At 40.8% G+C, this 25,406-nt stretch overlaps 1 protein-coding gene across 2 annotated transcripts in view; it reads right to left on the reverse strand.

The window, feature by feature from the left end:
• ip6k1 (inositol hexakisphosphate kinase 1) overlaps positions 1-25,406 on the reverse strand; it is a 44,328-nt gene that overhangs the window by 10,401 nt on the left and 8,521 nt on the right. For both annotated transcript variants that reach the window (XM_074675451.1, XM_074675460.1), the window contains exons 2-6: positions 11,776-12,023; positions 10,402-10,532; positions 10,184-10,310; positions 293-533; positions 21-202 (exon numbers count right to left, since the gene is read on the reverse strand). In XM_074675451.1, the coding sequence (XP_074531552.1) occupies positions 21-202; positions 293-533; positions 10,184-10,310; positions 10,402-10,503 (652 nt within the window). In that variant the 5' untranslated portion in view covers positions 10,504-10,532; positions 11,776-12,023. The remainder of the gene's footprint in view (positions 1-20; positions 203-292; positions 534-10,183; positions 10,311-10,401; positions 10,533-11,775; positions 12,024-25,406) is intronic.

A 25,406-nucleotide genomic window follows, 5' to 3' on the forward strand; every position in this document is an offset into this window, starting at 1 on the left:
GATTGGCTGAGGAAGGATACTGAAGAGTTTGCGGTCCTTGGACTCGGACCTCATGCGGCTCAGCTGCTGCTTGTGGCAGCGCAGGCTCCAGGGGTTGTGGCTGATCTTCTCCGAGCTCACGCCGCTGTTCCAGTCCAGCATCTGGAAGGGAACGTCTGAGTGGATTTTGGGGTCGAGGCGCGGACTCTTCAGCTCTGCCAGGCTGTGAAGGGATAGAAGAAGGACGATGAATACACAGTTTAACAACAACTGTTCAAGCCGATCTTTGTCTGAATGAATTTCCTGATCTTACTTTTCAGAGGGGTCGTTGTTGTGCGCCTCCCTCTTGTCTGTCCGCTCGTCTTTGTGTTCGGAGGACGACGACGAGCGATGGAGGCTGCGTCTGGAGTGCTTCCTCCTCGGCTGCTCCCGCTCTGGAGGGTCCCGCTCCTCGTGCTCCGGGGGGCCCCCCTCCATGTTGCTCTCCACGTAGGGGTACGCCACCAGGTTGATGTAGCCGTCAGAGTCGTCCTCAAAGCACACCAGCACCACACCTGAGGGGGCGGGGTGAAAACACAGAATATATTTACAGACCTGTACGCTGACACCAGCTCCTCCCACCGTCCTGTCCTTTCTGAATAAAAGCACAGAACCCCCCAAAAATCTGCCTTTACTGTCTAATGTTTCCAGCTGAATCGATTCCTCGAATAATTTGAGGTACTCGATTACAAAAAATGCTTGAGGAATTTTCTCCGCCTCGAGGAATTGTTAAATTTTGAAAAAGATCAAAGAGTGGTATTTCAAATTGAGCTGAGGCTATATTTAGAGAGATTTTAGACCCCTCAAGGAGACTGATATGAAAGCTTATATTGATCTGCATCAGCTGCTTGTCAACGAGCCGCGCATGCTGAGCCCCTCCCCTACCCAAAATCACTCACACATCACAGACGGACGTCTCGCTCGCAGCAATTTCCGGTACTTTTTTGTGTTTATGTGGTAAAAAATATCAATTTGTTTAATAATAAAGTATACATTTTTTAAAGTTGACATTTTTATTCTTCAATATATAATCTTGCGATGCTGTGTTCATGTCCAGTATGGAAAATCATCTACTCTTCAACTCCCTCACAGTCACAAGGATGCATTTAGGTACCTAAACATGGTACCTTTTGATTTTATTTGAATCCATACCCGGTACTTTTGACAGAATTTGATCAGTACCAAGGTTATATCAGTTAACTAAAACGAAACTAAAAAGGAAAACTAAAATTTAAAATACATTGCGGTTCACTCAAAAAAATAAAAACTAGAAAAGAAAACAAAAACGATAAGTAAACTAAAACTGTTTCTTGTGTTCACAAAACTAACTGAAACTAACTAAAATGATAGACAAAATGTCTTTAATTATGGTTTTTGACAATATTAACAGCCTTTAGGATTTAAATTAATCTGACACATTTTCCCAACCAATTTTAGACAGTTTTCAGCAGTTGTCAGTGCTGCACAGCACCATCATAGCGTCGTATAGGGACGTGCTTGTTTACTGCACTGACTGGCTGTGCGCTGTGCTGCGACGAGACGTGGTGGAGCAATAAATCAGAGCATCTGTAATAGTTTAATTTCATGCGAGTCTGACTTAAATTGTATTTGAGTCTGCCTTTATTGTTACAGAGTCCAAGTTTCTAATTATTAAAGCTCATATTATATTTTTTATAATAAAATGTATTTTTAATTTATTTTTATTTAATTTATGTTTATATTTTTTATATTAACTTTATATTATTTTCTTGTGTTTAAGGCAGCAGACAACAGTTCAGTATCAGCATTGACTGAGCAGTGAGCTCTATGTTGGACTGGAAAATAAACAGTATTACAAAATATTTACTCTGACCTTTTTGAATCCTGCACCTGGTTAATAAGGTATGGCTGGGCGATTATGGTTAAAATAAGAATCCTGATTATTTAAGTGATATTGAAATCACAATTAATATACACAATTATTCATTTATTCAAAAAGTTCAGTACTGATTTAAACACAACTTTAAAGAACCAGCAAGTGGCAGATACAGTATTATTGATACACATAAGTCACACACACTCGCTGTGGCTGCACGTGGAACACAGAAGAGCTATGAAACACAGGAAATTGCATACATCTACACTGTGTGGCATACTAATTGTTTTTCTTCGATTATATTGTTTTTATGATTGTCAGATGGCAAAATTGAAATCACGATTAAAATCCGATTAATTGTCCAGCCCTATAATAAGGTATGAAAAAACTAAAACTAAACTGAAACTAAACTGAAACTAAACTAAAACTAGACTAAAACTAAACTAAAACTAAGCCTTGTTGCAAAAATCAAAACTAAATAAAAACTAGAATGCCTGCTCTAAAACTAATTAATACTAAACTGTAATGGAAAAAAAAGTCAAAACTAACAAAAACTAAACTATAATGATAAATCCAAAACTTTTATAACCTTGGTCAGTACCTATAAAAGTACCTAATCCAGTACCCATCCCTACTGTCTGAACTGTTTTCATGCACTCTTCAAAGTCCATTTTGTTTGATCAGTGTGACCACAGGACTCACTTCACCTTAGGAGAGGTGAGCTTCAGCGCGGTCCACTTCATACACACTCACAAACGCAGATGATCAATGACATACGATCGCTGCGACCGCTTCCCTCAACAGTCATTTTAAACAATAGCGGGGGTGTCAGAGGGCTGTGTCTCACCTAAACGACTTAATATGAGCCTAAAAGTCACTGAAGTTGTAGCCGTGGTCTCTGCGCCTCATTGTGCAGGCGGGTAGAGTATGGCACGGCTTGGATGGCCAGTGTGACTGAGCAGGAGTCTGTGTATGAATGAATAGTGGAGGAGGATCGATATTTTAACATCTCAAAAAAAGTCAACCAAACAAAGTTTGATCGTAGCTCTTAACACATTAAAACACCTCCCTGAATGTGGAGTTAAATTTATTGTCCATACAGCGCCAGATCACAGCAGAAGTGATTTAGAGTTCCCTTTCTCATAAATCAGGTCTATACTTTTTTTAATCTAACAGACTAAATATCCTTACATTATTGCCGTAACGTGGCCGCCCCCCCAAACTGTTAACCCAGGGGAAACACTTGTGATATTATACACTTTCTGTCCCTCACACGATGTTATTCCTCTCTCCTTCAGTGTCCACAACCGTTACACACAAATGACTTGTTATGCAAATTAGTTGATTACTGATTTTGTGTTGTAGATAATCTACAAAACACAGCTCAGAAGAGTGAAGAAGATTAAAAAATAAAAACATAATAGAGCTAACCGGGCAGGTGTCAAATTTAGATCACAGGTCAAAGAAGAATCAAATATCAAGTAGTAATGGAGCCATATGTGCTCCAATACAGCAGGGATCATCATTTTAGTCTGAACACTGCAAAGACTCAAAATCTTTCAAGAGTGTTTTTATTCCTAGTTAAAATGTCTCATATGTAGTCAGAATTTAAAATTTATCACCCAAAGTGACTTGATTTTTACACTTGCCTGAAAAAAATTTCCATTTGAAAAATAACTGCTGTTTAATGAAACAAGAATGTGTTTTATCCGAGTACTCAATTACTCGATGGAATTTTCAGTAGAATACTCGAATACTAAAACATTTGATGCTGCAGCCCTAGTTTCCACCATCCCTCAAACACTCGAGGACACGGCTTCCTCCACAGCCGCAGCCTCAGGATTAAACAACACCTCCCTAACACACTTACAGCCCTGTTTTACGGTCATTTGTCTTCCGTCTGTTTATCCAGATCCAATGAATGTTCTGGAAATTCAATCATGAAACTGTTTATAGATGAAATGCCCGGGCAGGAATGTCTGGTGATGTTTTATTTAAACATTAAGCTGTTATTTTTAGACCATCTCCTCTCCTCTAAGTGAGACTCTGAACATCCTCTCTGTTGCTCCAAATTGAATTTCGCCCTCTGTTTGCTCGCCGGTGGAAAATCTACTCCAAACACCGAGTCCAAACCGGAGCGCCAGGCCTCTCCTCAGACTTTAGGACTTCTCCTCCGGCTCCGCACTCAGGAGTGGAAAGTGGAAATCTGATCTGATGATGTCAAAAAGTTTCCAGATGAAACAACCTTGACAGAATCAGAAAGTCGTGGCTGGACAGCTGTCTGTCCGTCCGTCTGTCCGTGGTTATTTAATCAGCAGGACAATGGTAGTGGGCAGACATCCAGGGCTAAATTTAGACTCCTTCTGGACCTTTGTTGTCATGGCAGTGAGAGCCACAGCAGCAGCAGCGAGGTGGGAAAACAGACATACTTGTGGCTGTAGGTCAGTGTGCTGGGAATAAACCACCAGGTGACCTCGAGTACGGAGAGACGGGAGCAGCAGGTTGAAGGTGGAGCTGAAATACTCATCACATGACGTCTGTAAATGTGTCTGTGACAGATTCAGCTTCATCATACACTGCAAAAACTGAAATCTTATCATGTGATTTTGTCTTATTTTCAGGTGAAAATGTCTTTTTAGACTTAATATGAGCCATATTTACCTGACCAGACCAGAAAATGTCTTGTTTCAAGTTATTTAAAGACAAAATGAGGTCTGAATTGCTTTTAACAAGTTATAAAAATCTGCCAGTGGAACAAGATTTTTTTGTTTGTAATGAACATTATTCTAGTTTAAAGCAATTTTTCTTGTTCCATTTGAAGATTTTTTTGTACTTGTTACAGCAATTCAGACCTCATTTTGTCTTTAGATAACTTGAAACAAGATATTTTCTGGACTGATAAGTTGAATTTGGCTCATATCAGACATTTGATAAGATTTCAGTTTTTTGCATTGTAAACCGTTTGATTGACCTGATCATCCCCAATTTTTTTTTCCAGAGTTGTAAGGTATACAATTTAATCAGTTGAGTCCCTCTGACTCATTTATTTTTTCCATTTTTCATTTTGTTTTGAGGAAAAAAGCATTTCTATGAATGGCAAAATTTTTTGTCGGTAGTCACATAGCTTGTCACAAGATCAGCTAATAATAATAATAATAATAATAATAAAAATAATAATATTAATGATAATAATAATATACAACAAGAACAATAAATAAATGAATAAATAATAATAATAATAATACTATAAAACAACGATAATAAATAAATGAATAAATGAATAAATAATAATGATAATAATAATATTATTATTATTAATAATAATAATAATAACAATAACAATAATAATGATAACAATAAATAGCTAAAATAATAATTAAAATAAAAATAATAAAAAATAGTATTTTCATAAATGGCAATTTTTTTTCTCAGAAGTCACACAGCTTGTCACAAGGTCAGCTAATAATAATTACAACAATTATAGTACTATTAAAATAACAATAATAAATAAATGAATAAATGATAATAATAATGATGAAATAATAATAATAATAATAATAATAATAATAATAATAATAATAAATAGTTTAAATAATAATAATAAATAATAATAATAATACTAAAGTTGCAACAAAATAATTATATGGTCATAATAAATTCTCTAAAAATAGGTGGTGTGTGTGTGTGTGTGTGTGGGGGGGGGGGTAATAGGTGTGGGCATTGGCTTTGCTGAGTACTCATGTGTCAAGAAAGTTACACTTAGTGAGTAACTTATGAGCAATCCTTCAGGCAGTGTTTTCCTTTCGTTAGCAACTAGCTATGTGTCCATCGTCAACTTTTGTTTCCACTCACAGAAAAAAAAGCCCATGAACAAAGAAATATTCATCCCAGGTACAACTTTTGGGGGGATGATTTCTCTAAAGCAGGGATCTCAAACTCGTGCCATGGAGGGCCAAGAGGCTGCAGGTTTTCTTTCCAATCAAGAACTCCACCAGCTGATTTCACTGATTACCTCACCTTCAAGCAGAGAGCAGGGACTAATCAGTGAAATCAGCTGGCGGCACGAGTTTGAGATCCCTATATAAAGACTTAAGTGAGAAAATAATAAAAATCATAAGAAACAAATCAAAATTGTCCCTTTTCAGAACGATTTGCATCTGTCATGTCTTCTGCCGGAAGGAGCGAGAGCAGATGATGTCATGTGACAGGAAACACTCTGAAAATATTTTTTATAAACCAAACTCTTTGTCAAAGTTCTCCACCAGCATATAAAAGGAAATATTTGCCTTAGTTGAGATTTTTTTACTGTGAGTAGACGATGACAGTGATACACATCAGTAGGCCTGGGGCAAAAACAAATTTGCTGGAAGATATATTGTCTCACAATTATTGACGATAAACAACATTATTGACATTTTGACACCATATTAACCACCAATATAAAAATATGTATCATAATGATGCAATACAGCCTTTAAAATGCAATGTACTTTTATTTCTCCTGAGTATTTTTTACTGATGTAACTGGAATATCAATAACTTTCAAATCCCCCCCCCCAAAAAAAACCAAACAATAAAAATAAAATGGGCTGTCAGCCTAAAATTACGCTTGAATAAAAACTGAGTTAAAAAGCTGAATTTCTTTTGTGATGTAGCAAACTACACTCTCTGTGTCCATATAAATTGTCACTCATCCAGCTCAGTTATTCTGAACGCTTCAAACCGAGGAAACGGGATCGTTCAGAGTCTGTGAAGACGTTTCTTGGCCTTATAAGCCTCATCAGCTTCAAACTACAAAAACAGCAAAATTATTAAGTTAATTTCATTTATTGAATGATTAATTGATTTGTTGACTATCGTCCGAGGCCTACACGTCATCATCACGTCATGTTTCCAGTGGGGCAAAACAGGTTAATGCTAAAGAAAGAAGTTTCTTAAATTTGTGTTTTTCCAGTAAGACTTCCTTCAAACTGAAGTTTACAGAGAGATTAGGAGGCTCTTATAGGCACTGATAGACCACTGATGTTCAGCAGGAGTAACATTAACCATGAGCGTTACCTTAATTTAATATGAAACACTTTATGATTAATTCAACAGCTCTGCTCGGTGAGGAGAGGCTGCCCACAACAGAGGGGAAACGTTGTATGTCTCGAGCTGCTGGCATCAGATGAAAGTGACTCTTTGTAACTTTAATCTAAAAGCAAACACGACGACGTCTGGACGCTGCAGAACAACCAGTGTGGAGACCACAGGACTGAACTTTCTGACTGAGAATGAGAGGAAGACAAACGATCATCAGGATGCGAGCAGAAACTGGGGATCCAAACCTGATCCACTGGACTGTGTGGCTTTCATGCCTGCTTAGCCTGTGCAAATGAGCCAAAGGACTCGGTCTAAGTCACAAAGCATGAGCAGATGGTTCAATGCAAAACTGTGTGGCAGAGCAAACAGCATCTCTGTGCACCAGCGCTGTTTGCATACACTCAAATGAGCCTAAAGCTTCGTTTCCTGTGCACATGCACCTCGACCAGCGAGGTTTTCATGAAGACTTCCTGCTGTGGTCTCAAGGACTCACCCTGACCGTATCCTGAGATTTAAAACTGGTAGGAAGTTTCCAGGTGGGAAACCCATCCGGGAAATCTGAAGATATTATTTTGATATTCAGGGTGAATCAGCCTGAGGCCTGATCCGTGCACATGAGTGCTGTGTTATATATTATACATAAAGGGATTTTTCTTTTTATTATAAACCTGGACGAGCTTCTCTTTGCTGGCTCCAGGAAGTGAACACTGATATTAAAGCTGTGTCACGTCTGTAATGACGCCGTTCCAGCTCATTGTCTGTACATAGAAGTAAATACAGGCAGGATGACAGCTCAGCTCCTTCATCTCAACCCTTCATCAGGTCATATGTGGTCATTTCTGGACACATTACACCATGAAAGTTACCTATAATCCTGGACTGGCTGGACTGAAAATTGTATTCCTAAAGAAAGAAAACAATAGAGGTGTTTTCTATTTCAGGAATAAAACTAACTGGCGGAAATGGGCTTCCATATGTTACGAATTATTATTCTCCAGTACTTCTTTCATAGGTTGGGTAAATGAACTGCACACCAGAGCCAAAAGTGAACGTCTGGACAGGACAGGCTGTGCACACTGATGCTGGCTACCACAATAGAAGTCCTGAACATAGGGTGGACTTCCCGTAGCAGATAAAAGCTCTGACTGCAGCCTTTAAAGAAAAAAAACAAAACATAAAAAATATATATAATAACTAGTGCTGCCTCCCAAAATTTAAGACCTCTGAGAGATGCTTTGAATACCAGCATATGCATTTCAAGGCCTTGATTTTAGATACATTAATTTAAGACTTTTTAAGACTTTCAAGGTGCGTCTAAAATGTAGCTGCTTCTGGTTTTAACAGGTGTATGAAAGCATGAACACATCCCTCGATTCTGGCGTCCCTCCATTGGCCTCCCGTTCATTTCAGAATTCATTTTAAAATTGTATTATTTGTTTTTACAACTTTAAATGGATCATAACTAGGGATAGATTGATTATCGGCTGGACCGATTATCGGGGCAGATATTTGACATTTTGGGACATATCAGCATCTGCCTTTTTTTTTAATCAAACGGCCGACATGAAACCAATTCAGAACTGTTGTTTTGGCTCTGATGCTTCGCTGCACAGAATTTCTCCCTGTCTACACTATGGAAGCCCTAGATGGTCATTTAAAATCAGTCATGTAAAACCAAACAGAGAATTAATTCAACTGCATAACATACCTGTAAAAGGCAGCACAAACTCAATTCTGTCCAGTTTTATTGCCGTTACATTAAATTTTGGAAAACTTTATTTACTGTAGAAAACTTTAACTAGTTTTTTTTTTAAGTTTCATTTAACTTTACATAACATGCTGCTAAGCTTGGGAGCTGTTTGATAAACATATGCTTGAAGGCATTAAATGCAGTTAGGTGTTGGAGTTTGAATTGTTCAAAATTTTTTACACCAATATTTTCACTTTGACGGCAAATTTATACCGGCTTCAAATATCGGTTATCAGCCTCCTTGCCTACAAATAATCGGTATCGCCCCCAAAAAATCCATATCGGTCTATCTCTAATCATAACCTCATTACCTTTGAAATGTCTGCTCTCCTTCACGGTCCCTGAGGTCTGCTCACCTCCTTCATCGTGGTCCCAAAAACCCGTTTAAAGACCCGAGACCTGATTTTTGTTCTTTTATGTCTTCATGGTCTTAACCCCTGGGTTTTTTTATTGGTTTCGATGTATTATTTCAATTTATTTCATTTGTTTTATTGATTTTCTTATTTAATTTTTGTTGTGCAGCACTTTGAGAAACTTGAATGTTTTTAAAATGTGCTGTATAAATAAAGTGGATTGGATTTATGTAAAAAGAGGTACGACAGGGGCTTGTGTACTGTATCACACCTCAACCAGCAGTAAAAGCCAAGAGGAGGTGGATGGACACTTGTCTTCTCCTGGTTTCTCCTGCAGCTTCATTAACAGAAGTGAAATCCCCGTTTGAAGCCGGCTCACTGACAGACAGAGCTTCCTGAGTGACTCGACCTCTTTAAAGATTCAGTCTGAAGTGCTGAACTGGGACACAGCTGATGGCTCAAAGCGAAACGCTTCATAAAGGGAGACATTTTGACTCTGAAGAGGGATGAAACCAATGCATCATAATCAGACTGGATCCCGTTTAAGGGTTTCTGCGTCAGGGAGAGCCCTGCTGCTCCGCTCGTTACATCTGCTCCATCAAATCCTCGCCGCTCGCCACAAACTTTCCTCATTCTTACCTCTTTACATAATTTACAAACAAAAGTAGGTCACACACATATAGGAGACTGTGTGTGTGTGTGAACGCTGTCTGTCAGTGTGTTTGGGTTTGTTACTACAGCAAGTAGAAGTGGAAGCAGCTACAGTATGAGTCCGCTGACGAGGAGCAGAGCTCTGAGGGTAAACATCCGCACCTCCTGGTTTGAGATTAGGTGGATTTCCCTCCACTGAGATCATCCGTAACCTTTGGATGAAGTGACTCAAGTGTTAAATCTTCAGTAAAAATCAAAGAAAGACTTCTAGTTTCTGATTTTAGAAAGTCTGGATGTAGATATCTTCAGTATTACTCTGGTATAGCTGAAGATATTATTATACAGAGTAAAACGAGCTGCAGGTTTCACATATTCACTGTTTCCTGCAGGGGAACACGCTGGAACAAATCAATGAAGGGAATCCCAAACAGCCCAGCGCTCTTATTAAACATCAGAGAGCGCTCTGCCACTGACCTTTATACTCCGGCGTGAACTCCTTCATCTCTGGAGGCAGAGACTCGTAGAAGCGCTGCTCCCTGATGATCAGAGGTTTGCACACCGTGTGGTCGTCGTAGCGCATCATACTGGTGTGACCCCCGACCTGATAGAAAATCACACACATTGATGTGAAATCAGCTCAAATAAAAAGGATAAAAACGTAAACACAGAGCTTTTTGCGGAAAAGTCTGTACCTGGTGTATGAAGGGCTCCAGTGGAACGCCTCCTGAAGCCCGTCCCCCCGCCCCCGCCCCCTGTAGTTTGCTGTCCATGTTGTTGGTGTGAGGGAGGCACATGGCTCCTGGCGGACGCACCGCGCCTCCTCCTGTCAAAGAAAAGAAGTTTATTCGTCATTAATTCATGTTTTCTGTCTGACTTGGGTGGTAAAGTTTGTTAAACGTAGTCTACACTTTCGATTCCACACTTTCCATTCCCATTTCACATGTGCTCTTTAGATTACCGTAACTCCTCAACTATTTGGGCCTTTGAGAAAATTCAAATGGCTCCTTAGAAAAAGAAAGACAAGCGAAATCCAGGGTATTATGGTACTGCAAAGGAATTTCAGTGCAACAATGTTCCAATCACAGCCAATACTCATTACCGTAACTCTTCAACTACCTGGGCAAGAGAAAAAATTTAAACAGTTCCTGAAAGAAGAGAAGATAAGATGAGCTTTCTGTGCATTATCTCTGACTCTTTTGAAGGTAGAATCTGCAACATTTCAACACAACATTCAAACTGGGCTCAGTGCCAGCGGCAGCACAAACCTAAAGCCTCCAACCATGACTAAGTGAACACACTCACTTGCCCAGACACCTCTTGAAGCAAAGCGTTTCTCCGTGGGAGAGACTCTAGGGCCGTGCACCTGACATGGCAGCTTGCTAGTACAAGCTAATCACAGGTATATGGTTAGCAGAAAGCTAACTCAAGTCACTCTGCGTCCTGAGCTGCTCTTAAAGTTCCTGAAAGTTGAGCCAAGCTTCACCCTCGTTTATTAAAAAGCGTTATCTGTTTGACGTTTCATTTCACTTTGGTTGTTTTTCTTGCTCCATGCTACGTCCGCTATCCTAGCTGCTCTGATTAGCTTCTTCCACTTGCTAATCAACACACAAAGTTGCTTCCAAACACTTGGCATGCTGTGATTAGTTGAGGTAACCATGCTTACTCTCGGCCCATAAACATCCCAATACAACCAAAACATCAACATACAGGCTGAGGAGGGGGTTGAGGCAGACACAGACACTGACACATGTATATAGCTGCCCATAGAAGACGATGAAGCAGGATCATTCCTGCAAAAGTTGATACTTTATTTTTAAGGATAATCCTGTAAACTCTACCTTTAAAGACAAATAACAAAAAAAAAGTCAGGGGGCCTGTTTCGTACTGGGGTGATAATCTGCATGAGGAATAATCCCAGACCAGAACAAAAAACCAGAAACCAGCTGGAGTGAGACTTAAACCCAGACGTCTTGGAAGAAAGTGACTAATGTTTTATCGTTTCGTGCTTTTGAACCTGTAGGGGAAACCAGACTACAGGTTTTGGTGCCTGCTGGTCCAGGTCTTACCTTGGGCATGGGCTCTGTTGTGCAGTGACGGGGAGGGGGGGGCACAGGGCACCACGGGCTGCTGGGAGCGCACGCCGGCCCCTGGGGGAGGCGGCGCCAGACCGAAAAACCACCTCGCAAATCCTCCAATCAGAGTGCTCCAATCCACTGCCGGCAGCACGGTCACCCGGTCAGGACAGGGGGTGGGGGGGCTGAGCTGGGTGGAGGGCAGGAGGAGCAGGGTGTCAGCGATCCACGGTCACCGATACCTGAGAGGGAAGAGCAGAAACATCAGCGATTGGTTGGAGCGGTTTTTATTTAGACTCAATTTTTCCAAAGTAATCAATCTGATTAAAAACTCTGACACAGCAAAGAGCTGCTTGTTTTTTTTTTGAGAAACAAATTGATCATTTGGGTGTTTTTGACCACTTTTTATTTTCCAGACTCGCCTGCAGCAACATGAAGCTGAAGTTTCAGAGAACATTTTTCAGGTTAAGAAACACGGGGACATGAATTATTTACTTTCTGCTGGTCTCAGACGCTCCAACAGTAAACAACAACCCCGCTAACAACAGTTGTGATAAAACAGAGTCTGAACCAGGCTCTGTATAAAAATAACACCGCTTTCTGGGCATGTCGCCACAAACAGTTGACATCAAATGTTTCAGCACGTTGGCTCCGATAGGGCTGTGTCACGCACACACACTGACTGCACACACACATTAAAATACACACTTATTTTGATTCTCTGCATAGCTTCATGACTACGAGATGCAGAGTCACCGCCGGGTCAGAGAAGACGTCCCTCTGAGTCTCTAGCCTCCAGCGATACAGAGGATCCAAAGGAGTCCTGGTTGGAGTTTCAGTGCTTTAAACTTTAATTTGTCGGATCTCTTTCTTTCTTTCTTTCTGAAGCACCTCGGAGAAGTCTGCTCAAAAACACGCTCCGTGATTTCGTCTCACGTCCTCCCGGCTCGCCTGTTTTGAAATTTAAAACATCCTCATTAATCAGGATGTTGTGCGATTCAGGGTTTATTCTCAAACAGCGAGCGCACCGAGTGAAATCAAAGCCCAGCTGTTAATGAGCCACATCACAGAAACGAAGCAGGACGATAAATAATGAGCAGTGAAACAATGACTCAGGAGACGACAGTAATGGAGGTCAACACCAGGTTTTATTCTCTGAATTATCACATCAAACAGCTGATGGAGGCGGCACACAAAGCACATTTCACAATCAATCAGAATTCATTCAGGACAACACGTTCAGTTTCATGTTTTAATCTACTGTAACAAAACACACAGGGAACTCTTGGTATTGTAGTTCAACAAAACTCTAAAGAAAGGGTTTTCTGCTTTGTCACATTTCAAATATGGATCTAAAATAAGGCTGCAGCTATCGAATATTAGAGTATTCGAGTATTTACTGAAAACTCCATCGATTAATCAAGTAAAACATTTCTTTGTTTAGTTAAAGAGCAGTTATTTTTCAAATGAAAATTTCTTTGAAACAAGTGAAAAACAAATGACTTCGGGTGATATATTTCAAGTTCAATGCGATCTAACTAATGAGACGCTTTAAAAGGAATAAAACATTCTTGATACGATTTTGTGTCTATACAGTGTTTCAGACCAAGGGTGCGGTCACACTGGCCGTTTAAACCGTACTCCAGCACGATTGCCTCCAACAGCGCCGTCCCTCTGCTGGAGAGTACAGCCAACGGTCACATTACTACAGGGATTCCACAAGTGTGGTGCACACACCCCCTGTGGTGTGCGAGCTGCCACTAGGGGGTGCACAACGCAAGTGTAATGTTAGCTGAGTACCATTACTTATTGATAGTGTATAAAAAAAATAAAATTTAAACACTTTTTAATGGGGGTTAAAGTTTAAATATGTAAATGTGAATTTTTGTTACCATACTTGACTTTCAAGTCAAGTGCGTCAGCTAAGGGAGGAAAAAGAGTGTGCACGGCCTAGGGATGGGAATCGAAAACCAGTTCCTGTTGAGAATCGATTACATATGCTTCAGTCTGTCGATACCGTTAGCCTTTGTGCTGAACAGTTCCCTTATCGATTCTTTACACTATGCCACAGCTGCAGGATCTTATGTGACTAGTCTGCCGTAGCTTTCTTAGCTTAGCAGTTAGAAAACACTTCCCAAGAAAACCCTGTTTAAGGATTTCTAGCTTAAAATTTTACTGACGAACTGAACACAGAAATCTACATTACTCCCTCACAGGAGATTCCTTTTCAATACATTCAAAATAAACAAATTAGCGCTAGCTTGATGCTAATGTATTCGGGAAATTGCTTGATACGCTAGTGGTTAGCATACATCAGTACAACTTTGGCTTCAGAGTAGAATTTCAACTTTCATCACAGAGGCATATCACAGTTAATCTTTTTAAACAATACTGAGAACTAGGGCTGCACGATACAGCCAAAATCAAATATCTCCATATTTGTAGGCTTTATCTCGATACACAATATATATCTCGATATTCTGATTTCTCTTCTAAATCACTGTATTAATGTTAAATCCAACATAAAATGACAGTACAATGATTCAAGCGGACCTTTTAGTTGGATTTTTAAAATTTGAAAGCAAAAAATGGAAATCTCAATCAGGTAAAGTTCAGTAAACCTTTTATGTTAAGTCAAACTTTATGTAGTTTCATGTTTTTAGTTACAGTAAAATAATTCATTACGATTTATTCAACTGGCTGATTATAATATAATATAATAATAATATAATATAATACTTTCACAATATCATGAACCAAAGTTGAAGATAATACTACTTTAATTTCCATAAATCAGCTACCTGGATAATGTTGGTCATGCTGAAAGGACTTTAGTGACTTCTGTCCGTTGCCCTGGGGTCTGGTTGAACTGTTTTGGATTTGGGTTTGTCTTCTGATAATATCCCAGCTGGCTGTATTTTGGTATTCAGCTGTAAAATAGCATCAAACTCATCTGCAGTCATTTTTCGAGCAGTGATCAGCTGACTGCCGTGGCTGAACGGCACTCAGAGGGGGGGCAGAGTGCGCAGAAAAGCAAAAGTGAAACCCCATGAACCCACAACCGGTGACTGATGAAACTTTAGGTTAAGAAATTAAACCCGGTTCTCTGATACATGAGTGAGGTAGAGGCGCCCCATAGAGAGATACCAAAACAAGCGTTGAAAAGAGAACGTGCAAGGGACTTTCTTCTCTCCTCTCCTAACACCAAAACACAAATGCGCCGGATAGTTTTCTGGGTGGGCGCGGGAGCGTGGTGCTCGCTGTGAGAGGAGCACCGGCTGAGCAGCAGAGAGTGAAACGAGCGAATCACCGAAGAGAATTACGTTCTAACGACTGAAAACATTTAGTTTTCCGTTTATACTCGATGATTGCGATATAGTCATTTTATATATCTCATGTGCAAAGACCCGCGATACATCGAGTATATTCCTCAAATCCCCCAGCCCTACTGAGAACTTATGTCAAAATAATTTTAAGGAAATGAAAGAAAAGGTAGGCTCATGGTTGGTTTCATAACCATGACAAGGTCCCAAACAACTTAGAATAATGCTATAACCACTTCGAAACTCTAATTGGCTCACTTGAGTCAATAACATATTTCAAAACTGTACATCAACATCACATGACGTGCAATTTTTGCTTATTTTTGTATATTTATGCCAGGAGATATCCAGATCCAGAGACCAATTACACATTTATTCACGTGAAAAAAAAAAAGGAATTGATAAAGAAATGAATCAATAAGCAGAATCGATGAGGGCATTGATATAGATAAAATCGTACCAATGCCCATCCCTTGCACGGCCTGAAAAGCCCACCTCTCTGAAGCGTTGCTGATATGATGAGGTCATCACATTAGGATCATCTAATTGGTCTAAGACACGTTGGGAAGAGCAGGATTCAAACACCACAATCTGGCATTGATAGGCTTAAAGAGGGCTGGCCAATCAGAGGGGAGAGGGTTTGTGGAGCAGGAAGCCTTAAAGAGACAGATTTCATGCTGAAGTGTTTCAGACAGTGGCTGAAATAAGGGTTTTCTAAAACACAGGAGAAAGAAAAACATGAGCTGTAAATCATGTAAAGATACTACGGGGGCACCAGAGGGTCAGAATAAAGACTAAAAAAGCACAATAGAAGACAAGGTGACGTCAGTGGCTTTTGTGTGTGTGTGTGTGTGTGTGTGTGTGTTTCTGAAAGCATCATCTGCTTAGTGTCAAGGCTGAAGCGAGGCATGACGCTCACTGATGATATCACGATGCAGGCCCTAAATACAGGACCGACAGCACACACACATACTGAAACACACACTGCAATCCCACTTAACTTAGAGGGCAAAAAGAGGCTGAAACAACTCATTTTCTCATCTTTCCTTGTTTACTTTTCTCCTCACAGGTTTTAACAAACCCATCCAGCTGTTTCTTCCCCTCACATCCCCAGCTGGTTGTGATTTATTCATCATCTTTGTCTCTACTCTTCATGGCTTTACAAAAACACACCTTTCTCTATGTGACGACACGCTTTGATTGGCTACGGAGAGGTAAATACGTCACAGATTGATCAGATACCTGCAGCTCTGGATCAGGTGATGCCCTTTAAACAATCTACTCACTCATCAAATATTCAGCTGTGCATTGAGCTGTAGTGTCTCTGCTTCTTTTCTCAAAGGTTAACAAGCCTGATGCTACACCTCCAGGCAACACGTGATACTGAAACACCACGACACACTGCTCTGAAGGCTCCAGGCTCAGAGGAAACCTTGAAAACCTCAGACTGTGTATCCAACGCTGAGGAAAGGAATTCCTCCAGTTTCTGTCAAACAAAAGAGTCTGATCACGACCGCGCCGCAGCACGCTGCACGATTTTAACCGCCATGGAAACTCAGCATCTAACCGCCTCATCTCAAGTCACGATCCAAGCTTGACCGAGCATGAGCCCCAGATGCGGGCGGACAACACACACACACACACACACACACAAAGATGCACACAGGGAGAAAACAGTCTTTCCCGTTTTCCCATGAGCAACGTTTTCTAAAGTTAGCAGCAAACTGTAAACATGAAGTCACATCTGCTCTCAGAGGAACCACCCTGATGATCCATGACCTCTGACCTTTCACCCAACATTAACACACACTCACACACACATAAAGTAAAATAAGAAAAATGCATAAACGTATGTTAAATATACGTGAGCAGCTGTTGGCAGCTTTCCTCAGCTCCGTCTCTGTGATTATCTTTCATTGACTGAATATTGTTCTTGGATTGTTCAGGTCTACTATACGTATTGTTTTACAGCCTAACCCCACACAGTTCCTAGAAACACACACACACACTGATTAAAAGACAATGAGGAACAATCCTGGGGTCTAATCCTGGTCCAGACCTGTGCCCCCTCAAAGGTATCAGGGTCTCTGGGGAGCAGCTGCCGTTTGATAACCCCTCTGCTCGGTGCTCCTGTCTCTGTTAAAGGGGTCTAAATGTGTCTGTGGAGCATTCCTGGCACACAGACAACAGGTGTGTGTTTAGTGTGTGTGTGTGAGTGAGTGTGTGTGTAAGTGGTTGTAGCAGGCAGCCTCCTGTGTGCAGTGTGTGATGCAGAGGGCTGTGAATAGGCTGGTGGAGGTCGAAGTCAAGGACGACTTGCCTCCCCCGTGTTCTCTCCTACACACACACACACACACACACACACACACACACACACACACACACACACACACACACACACACACACACACACACACACACTCCTCCTGTTTGCTTCATCCCTCTCCCAAATCCCCTCTGTTTACCTCCTCTGTCTGCAGGAGTGTGAGGATGTCACACAGTTTGTTTGTTGGACTCAGATCGATGTTAGAAGGAAAACTCACGACGGCTCTTTGTTCAGTTTCATTATCCGGTTGATTCACGAAATTAAAGTCACATTTTTAGAGTTTAATGATTAAATTTTCCTTATAATTGCTTAAAATAGAAAAAAATATAGCACAAAAGAAGCTGATTGGGTTGAAAAATCTTTTTTTCCAACAGAGAACATTAAAAAGGCTGTGAGCTGAGCTGCTGCAAATGTTCAGAGTTCAGTTTCAGGATGCGATTCTCTTTTTTTTGTGAAGTGTAAAAGGTTTATAACAGAGGAACTACTCAAAAAGCTTTAAATACTTGAAAACTAACAAATTCAGCAATAAAAAGTGGAGAATAGGCTGAATAACAGAGTCAAACTGAAAGAAGAGTCTGGATGTCTGTTCAGGAGGCTGCTAGCTGAGCTGTTTTAAACAACTTGATGGACTGTTCATGTGTGTAGTTCATGTGTGTAGTTCTGTGGATCCCAAATTTATTCCCAAAATACAGAATATGACCAAGCAGCACATCTGTTTTTAAGACATAAAGCCCCTGTGGGGGTGTTTAAACTGCAGTTTGCTGTGCAAAAGTGTCTAGTCCAGCTCCATGATGCAAGGCCCGGGTTTGGATCCACCTCTGCTCCATCCACTGTCACAGCCGCTCCAATTACAGACATGAAAAGCACAAAAAACTTTTAAAACATAAAAAAAAAAATTAAATAAAAGTGCATTGTCTTGACTGTCCACATGAGGCTGGCCGCAAAAACACCAGAAACCACATAAACACTCATTCAAAAAGCCAATTTTTGCAGCAAATTTATGAGTCAAGCCCATATAAGAGCATGGCTGACTTGACTGACAGGTGACCCTGTAGCTGTCTGGGAATAAGTTAGAGATTAGGGATGGACGGATTATCGTCTGGGCCTATTATCAGTGCTGATATTCAGCATTTTGAGGCACATCAGCGTTTGCCTTTTTTTTAATCCAGCGGTCGATAAGAAACCACGCAGAGCCATTCTTTGGAAAACAACATACTGTAGAAAACTTGAGGAAGCTATTTACTTTGAAAAGTTTTCATTTAACTTTGCGGGACATACTGCTGAGCCTGTTTAATGAACGTATGCTTTGAGGCGTTTAAACAAAGTTAAGTGTTGGAGTTTGTATTATTTGAAATTTTGACGCCAATATTTTCACTTTTACTTCAAATGAACATTGGCTCCAAATATGGGTTATCGGCTTCCTTGACAACTAATGATCGTATCGGCATAGGCCCTGAAAAAAACATATTGGTCCATTTCTATGTAAGACAACCCTCTTTACCCCATCCTAACTCAAATAATTAAATCTAGTTTAAGTTCATCATTTCCAATGTGGCTCCTGTTCACAATGGGCTTCAAATCTCCATATGTGGTACCAATGGATGATGTCACAGAGGCTACATCCAATTAGTTTGTGGACAGCAGGTTTTTTATAGTAACAAGACTAAGGATGGGCGAGTACCAATACCAGGTATCAGTATCAGGCAGATACAATCCTTTTTTCAAGGTATTGGTACTCGTGAAGGCTGCAGATACCAGCAGCAGATACTCCAGGCAAGAAAATCTTACGTTGAGTAAGTCCTCCTCGCCACTAGTTGCCGCTAACTGCTGCTTAACACCACTGCAAATGTGCGTCAGGTCCTGTTCAGACAACATGAATGAACTACAAGGAGTCAACAGTTAAACTGTTTTATTTTGCACTTTAGTTTACTTAAAAAAAAATACTTAAACTGTGCACTTTTAATATTATTTTTGTATATTTATCAAAAATACTGAACTCAGAGAGAGTTGTTTGTGTTTTATTTTGGACTTAATGGCAGAGTGACTGTGCTGTCTTTGATCAAAATGATCTGTCACTGTTAAATGAAATTTTATGTATCAAAAGTACTAGTAGTATCGGTACTCGGCATCGGTGACTACTCAAGAGGAAGTACTTGTAGTGGTATCGGTCTGAAAAAAGTGGTATCGAACATCCCTAAACAAGACGGTGTTTTCACATTTTTGGATATGGGATAAAACATCTTGTGTTTTATTGCTTGTTTTTCTCAGGCACAGGACACTGAGGGGATGTGAGCTGAGCTGAGCTGAGGTGCTGATTTTGAGTTTGTTTTTACGCTAAGATTCCTTCTTTTTTATTGTTCAGAAGGTTTTTAGAAGGAGCAGGAAAAATCCAAGAGCTCTCAGCACTCCAAAAACAAACAGATTGGGTAAATTAAGTGAAAGTGTGTAACATCACAGCACTTTGCAGTCTCCACAGTTCATGGAAAAGTTTCTGGTTTGAAAAAGGAGAATTTGAAAAGGTTTTTGATGTCATTAGTCACAAAAACTAATTTCATAAATCTAATTACACACAGGGAAAAACACTCAGTGCACCAAAGATATGCAACAATCCCAACTTTCTGTAACTGTTGTCATCATGGATTAAAACCTCACAGAAGAAGAAACCTGGAATAAACCCCACTCTTCCTTCCTTGACAGTCAGCCTGTTTGTAAACACAGCGTTTAATAGAAGCTGACGTGACGAGGAGCGGGGGCTCAGAGCGCCTCTTCCTGCTCGTCATCAAAGCCGCTTCGCTCCGTCCATCGGACGTGACGTCAGCCTGATTGAGTCTGATGGGCAGAAACTCGCTGTCCAAACAAACGACCAGACACACAAACAAGCTGCTCACTAATCAGCCCGCTGTGTCCTGCCAGGTGTGGTGAACGGCCTGAGCAGCCAGCCAATCAGCTGCGAGGATCTATGTGAGCATGGCTTACATCATCGGCCATCAGTGGGACAAAGCTGCGGGATCACAGCAGCTCTACAACATCTTCAGACTGATTAAGCTGCTATTTCTGACCCAAGTGTGTGTGTGTGTGTGTGTGTGTGTGTGTGTGTGTGTGTGTGTGAGAGAGTGTGGGAATCCTTCTGTCCTTCAGTAAGTCAGAGGTAGAGCCAATTAAGTAGCACCAGGAATATCCGAGAGTAGAAGTGTGTGGAGATGTTTGGTAGTGAGAAGTTTCTGGGTATGATGAGACTTTCAGCCTGAGCTGGATCCTTTCTGTGCATCACGAGTTTCAGATCGATCTGTATGAGTTCCTGAAACCTTTCCTCTGAGTTTCTCCTCCTGAACACTTCCCACCAGTGTCTCAGTCAAATTTATGGGGGAACATTTAAGGTGAGGGAAACCTTTGGGCAAATTTTTTCAGCACAGCAATATTCAGATAATACAGCCGGTGTTCTGGCTGGTTTTACTGCCTGGTTGAAAAATGCCAGTGTCAACTTGATTGCAAAGGCCGTCGGTGTACTCTGTTTATTTATTTTTTAGGGTTACAAACAGTGAACACAAGCTCTATACAACAAAATGCAAAGATTTCCCCATTTCTCATTTCTCTCATTTCTTCTCACAGCGTCCCTCGTGCAGAAACAAAGAGCGCAGAAAAATTCTGATTTATCTCTTTAACAAGCTTTTATGACCTGGCTGAGAAAACCTCATCATGCTCATATCACAGGACACATTTTAAACTTTGAATGTCTGAAAACTTTGCAAAAAACTCAGACATGGCTACCTGGATGTTTTGTACTCTGCTGCTAAAGACAATTAGCTTTGTAGCTCAGTGAATCTGAACACTTGGCCCACCTCGCCGTCCGAGCTCAGAGTCACTCAGACTTATCGCACAAATAGATTTCATTCACACACATGGAGCAAAGAGTGTTTGAGAGGAGGAGAGATCAGAAAGTAAACACAGAGTCTGAAATCAATGCCTGAAATCAGATTAAAAATGTTAAAGGGGACATATCATGCTTGTTTCTCCTCTTAACTACGCCAGACTAGGATGCCTGTAAAGCATTTCTGCCCTCAGTACAAGTCATTTAGTTCCTTCATTGCCCCACAATAGCGTTCTCAATATCCTCATTTTAGGCCATTCTGAAGATCTCGTTGAAATGCTCCGTTTGGTGAATGACCTCCAGTAACCTCGCAACGTCACAGCCCTTTGTGCTCTGATTGGTCAGTTCTATCAGAGGGGCGGAGGGGGTAGAGCCAGGGGGCGGTTTTTGCAGCATGGCAGTATTTACAAAATCACCATATTGGATGGAGTAGACCGAGCGAGTTTGCTGTTTGCCAAAACTTCACCGTAAGGCATTGACAGCACTAATAAAATGGCAGAGTGTAGGATACGTCCTTTTGTATTGGACCCTGAGTCAGACCCGGACGGTTCTGCAGCTCAGGAGGAAGAAAATCCACCTGGACACAGATCATCTCAGGACGCTTCAGTGTGGTTAGTCAAAGCGGTACTGTAACATGTTTAGTTTATACGTGGAAATATAGGCAGACTTCACCAGTAAACTATTTCTATAACAGGGCTCCATCCTGCTCCTTCACTTTTCTCTGTCTGTTTTATCCATCATGCTGAAAGTGTAGTCTAAAGATCGCCTCTACCGTCAGTTCCTCACTATGTTATTACCGCAGCATTATTGTGGTCCAGGTTCACAGTGCATGTCAGAACAAGCATGCAAATATCACAGTCTCACAAGTATTACCACGTCTGCTAAAACTACAGTGTTTTAACTGCTAATTCACCATGTAAAGCCGAGCTGCTCAGCAGAGCAGAGTCCCTGCATCCAGCACTCAGTCAGTCGGCTCTTGGTGGGTGTATCCCTCGGTGGCTGTTGTGTGACTAACTGACATCACAGAAGAGGAGCTGCTTTATCAGATTACTCCAGTAAAAAGAAAGGATCCTCGTGTCGTCACGAAGGCCGAAATCTCGCGGCCAACTGGCAATGACCTATTTTCAGAGGCATCAAATCTCGTTCTAGGATATCAGAAAAAATACAACATCTCATTTTTTTGAAAATTCAGGGGGTGAAAGGTCTTGTTTTCAAATTTATTATATTATATGTAAGTATTAAATCAGGGATCAGCTTGATATGTCCCCTTTAAACTGTCCCTTCTTTCTAACAATAACGGGCATTTCAAGCAAAAAGTACAAATCGTAGTCACTGCTAACAACTTGCAGATCATTTGAACAGTTCCCACCCCTGATGCAGACAGAAGGAGGAGACCCATTTAATGACTGTACTGGTTGGTTGGTGGTGAGTAAAGTCGTCACGGGTATTACAGATAGATTTCTGACTTTCTTTTTGGTTGGACAGCTGAGTCAGCTCTTGTCTTGATTGGCTTTGCTCCGGTACACGTGAAGTTACACGTTGTACCTGCTTGACTCCTCTCAGAGCGGCCACATACTACAGGATTGTCGCAAATATTTAACATGTTCTTTATCTACGATCTCTGAATAAGAGACCTTCCAAACTGCTTCAACCGGACAAAATCGCTCTGACCACGCCCCACACCACAGGGAAATCAGACATGATTCCATTTGCAGACATCAGACAATCTGACCTTTGCTGACTTCGATTGTAAGGAGGATTAGGGAAGCACAGAAAATTCACTCACTGAAAATGTTTGGTTAAAAACAACCCCAAAAGGGGGGGAACAACAAAAACACAGCCAAAACACACCAAGACAACACGGCTGTAACAGTGTGTTGTGGTGACACAAGCAAAGACCCTGGCCAGCAGGCTTTTGTCCGGATGGGAGCCAACACGCCTGCAGTGTGACCGAGGAAAACCCACGGATTGCAATTCGCAAAGCTTGTGAAGCGAATGAGAAATGATCCAGGACATGTTGGGTGGGGGAAACCTGCTAGGAGACGGAGAAACACACAGAGCAGGAGGCGGAGAGCAGAGCATAGAAAAGAGGACTCATCTCTGAACCAGACGAGGGCCATACCTCTCTCACAGACCAGGTCTAAACCTAGTTTTTCTTTAATATAACAGACTAAAAAGTAGGGATGGGTACTGAATTAGGTACTTTTATAGGCACCGACCGAATTCTGTCAAAAGCACCAGGTACCGATTCATGTAAAATCAAAAGGTACCATGTTTAGGCACCTAAATGCATCCTTGTGACTGTGAGGGAATGGAAGAGTAGGAGATTTTCCATGCTGGACATGAACACAGCATGCACGGTTATATGTTGAGGAATAAATATGTTAAATTGAAAGAAAAAACAAACAAAAATTGAGTTATTTAACCACATAAAAACAAAAAAAGTACTTAAAACTGATACCGATGAGTACTGATACAGATTGCCAGGTACTGGGCATCGGTACCATATTGTTTCGAGTGTGAAAGGTACCCATCCCTAATACTGTTAATGTAAGCAATTGCAATACCTTGATTTTAGTGAGGTTAGGAGGTTACACGGTCATAGCCAGAAATGCGATGGTACTAATAATTAGTGGCATCGTCATCGACTAGACTTTGCTCTACAAAAGTTCTTATGGAAGTTATTTCAGACCCGATTTTCAAACCCCGAGCCTTCAAAGTCGCCGAACCCCAATGAAGCCCTCTCAGCTCCCTCCATGTAAACACATGGGATTTTTCATTCCTGCCCATGCAGGCTGCCGCATTTGGGCCTCTAGACAAAAAAGTAAAAATTGTACAGCTTTAAAAAATGACATGAATGGATTCCTGACAAAATCTCCAACACAGACTATGTCAACATTCTGGCCTATATGACGAGTTGTTTGTAAACTTTTGTGAATTTGAATCCTCTCTCTGCTGCAGCAGTTGATGATGTCACACACTGATTAGGAGTTCTGTGATGATGTCACACAGTGATTAGGAGTTCCGTGCAGCTGGTCATGTGACTCAGCAGTGGAAATAATACATGGTATCAACTGTTAAAGCACTAAGAGGGACGAAAAAAGGGATGAAACCCTGACAGGGGAGGTAAATCCTTGACAGTGGAGGGAAAACAGGTATGACAGACCAGCAGGAGTCCGAGGACCCGTCTTATGCTGCCTGCAGCTTGAAGTATTAGATAATTTCTTTTGGTGTTGGCCAAGAATTTAATTTCCGTTCATCTCTATAAATGATCTATACTTTGGTTTTACCTGCAATGTTTGCTCATTTCCTCATTTTCAACCTCAAGTTTCCTCCAGGACTCTTCGACTGCAGAAGTCTGTGATTTTCTCCAGTTCAGATTAATGATTTATCATTTCTCATGTTATTTTGACTCTTTTGACATCATTATCATCCCAGCTATCTACGACACAAACAAAAGAGTTGAGACATTTCTGGCATGTAAACTTTTTAATGTGCTATTGTTCTTCAGTCTGTTAACCCTGAGTCACTCTCTGAAACGCGTTCTGTTAGAAACAAAACGCCAACAAAAAATATGTTTTCAGAGAAACGACCAATAATCCAAAGACAGAAGTCAACAGTGAAGAGCTCTTTGGAATATTTGGACTAACATTGAACAGGATATGATGATTTTTATGACATTTCAGAGTCAAAAATCAGTCTAACTGGGAGTAAATAAACACACAAGTTGAGCCAAAAGGAAAAGCAGACCGACTCCTCTCAAAGGTGTGACTCAGGAGGGATGTTCACAAATACAGCACGTCAGAAAGCAAAGAGTCAATAAAGCTATGGGAGAAGAAACAGCTCATCAGATTAGATCCTGGAAGAGTCAATCTTTACTAACAGATAACACAGGGTGCAGAATTTATGGCTGCAATTTCTTTATATTAAAAAAATCCGTAATTTGATGAATGGAAAACAGAAATTTGATGAAATTATCAAACTAAATCTCCTTATCTTTATCACAAAAATACATCACAGGCCGTCACAAAGCATCAAAATAAATGAGATCCAGGTTTAAACAGAGTGTGTGCAGGTGGTGTGCAGACACACAGGAGGAACTAACGCC

The sequence above is a fragment of the Halichoeres trimaculatus genome, unplaced genomic scaffold, assembly GCF_033239565.1.
Source record: "Halichoeres trimaculatus isolate MK-OKI-2021-1 unplaced genomic scaffold, fHalTri1.1 fHalTri1_scaffold_1, whole genome shotgun sequence".
NCBI lineage: Eukaryota > Metazoa > Chordata > Actinopteri > Labriformes > Labridae > Halichoeres > Halichoeres trimaculatus.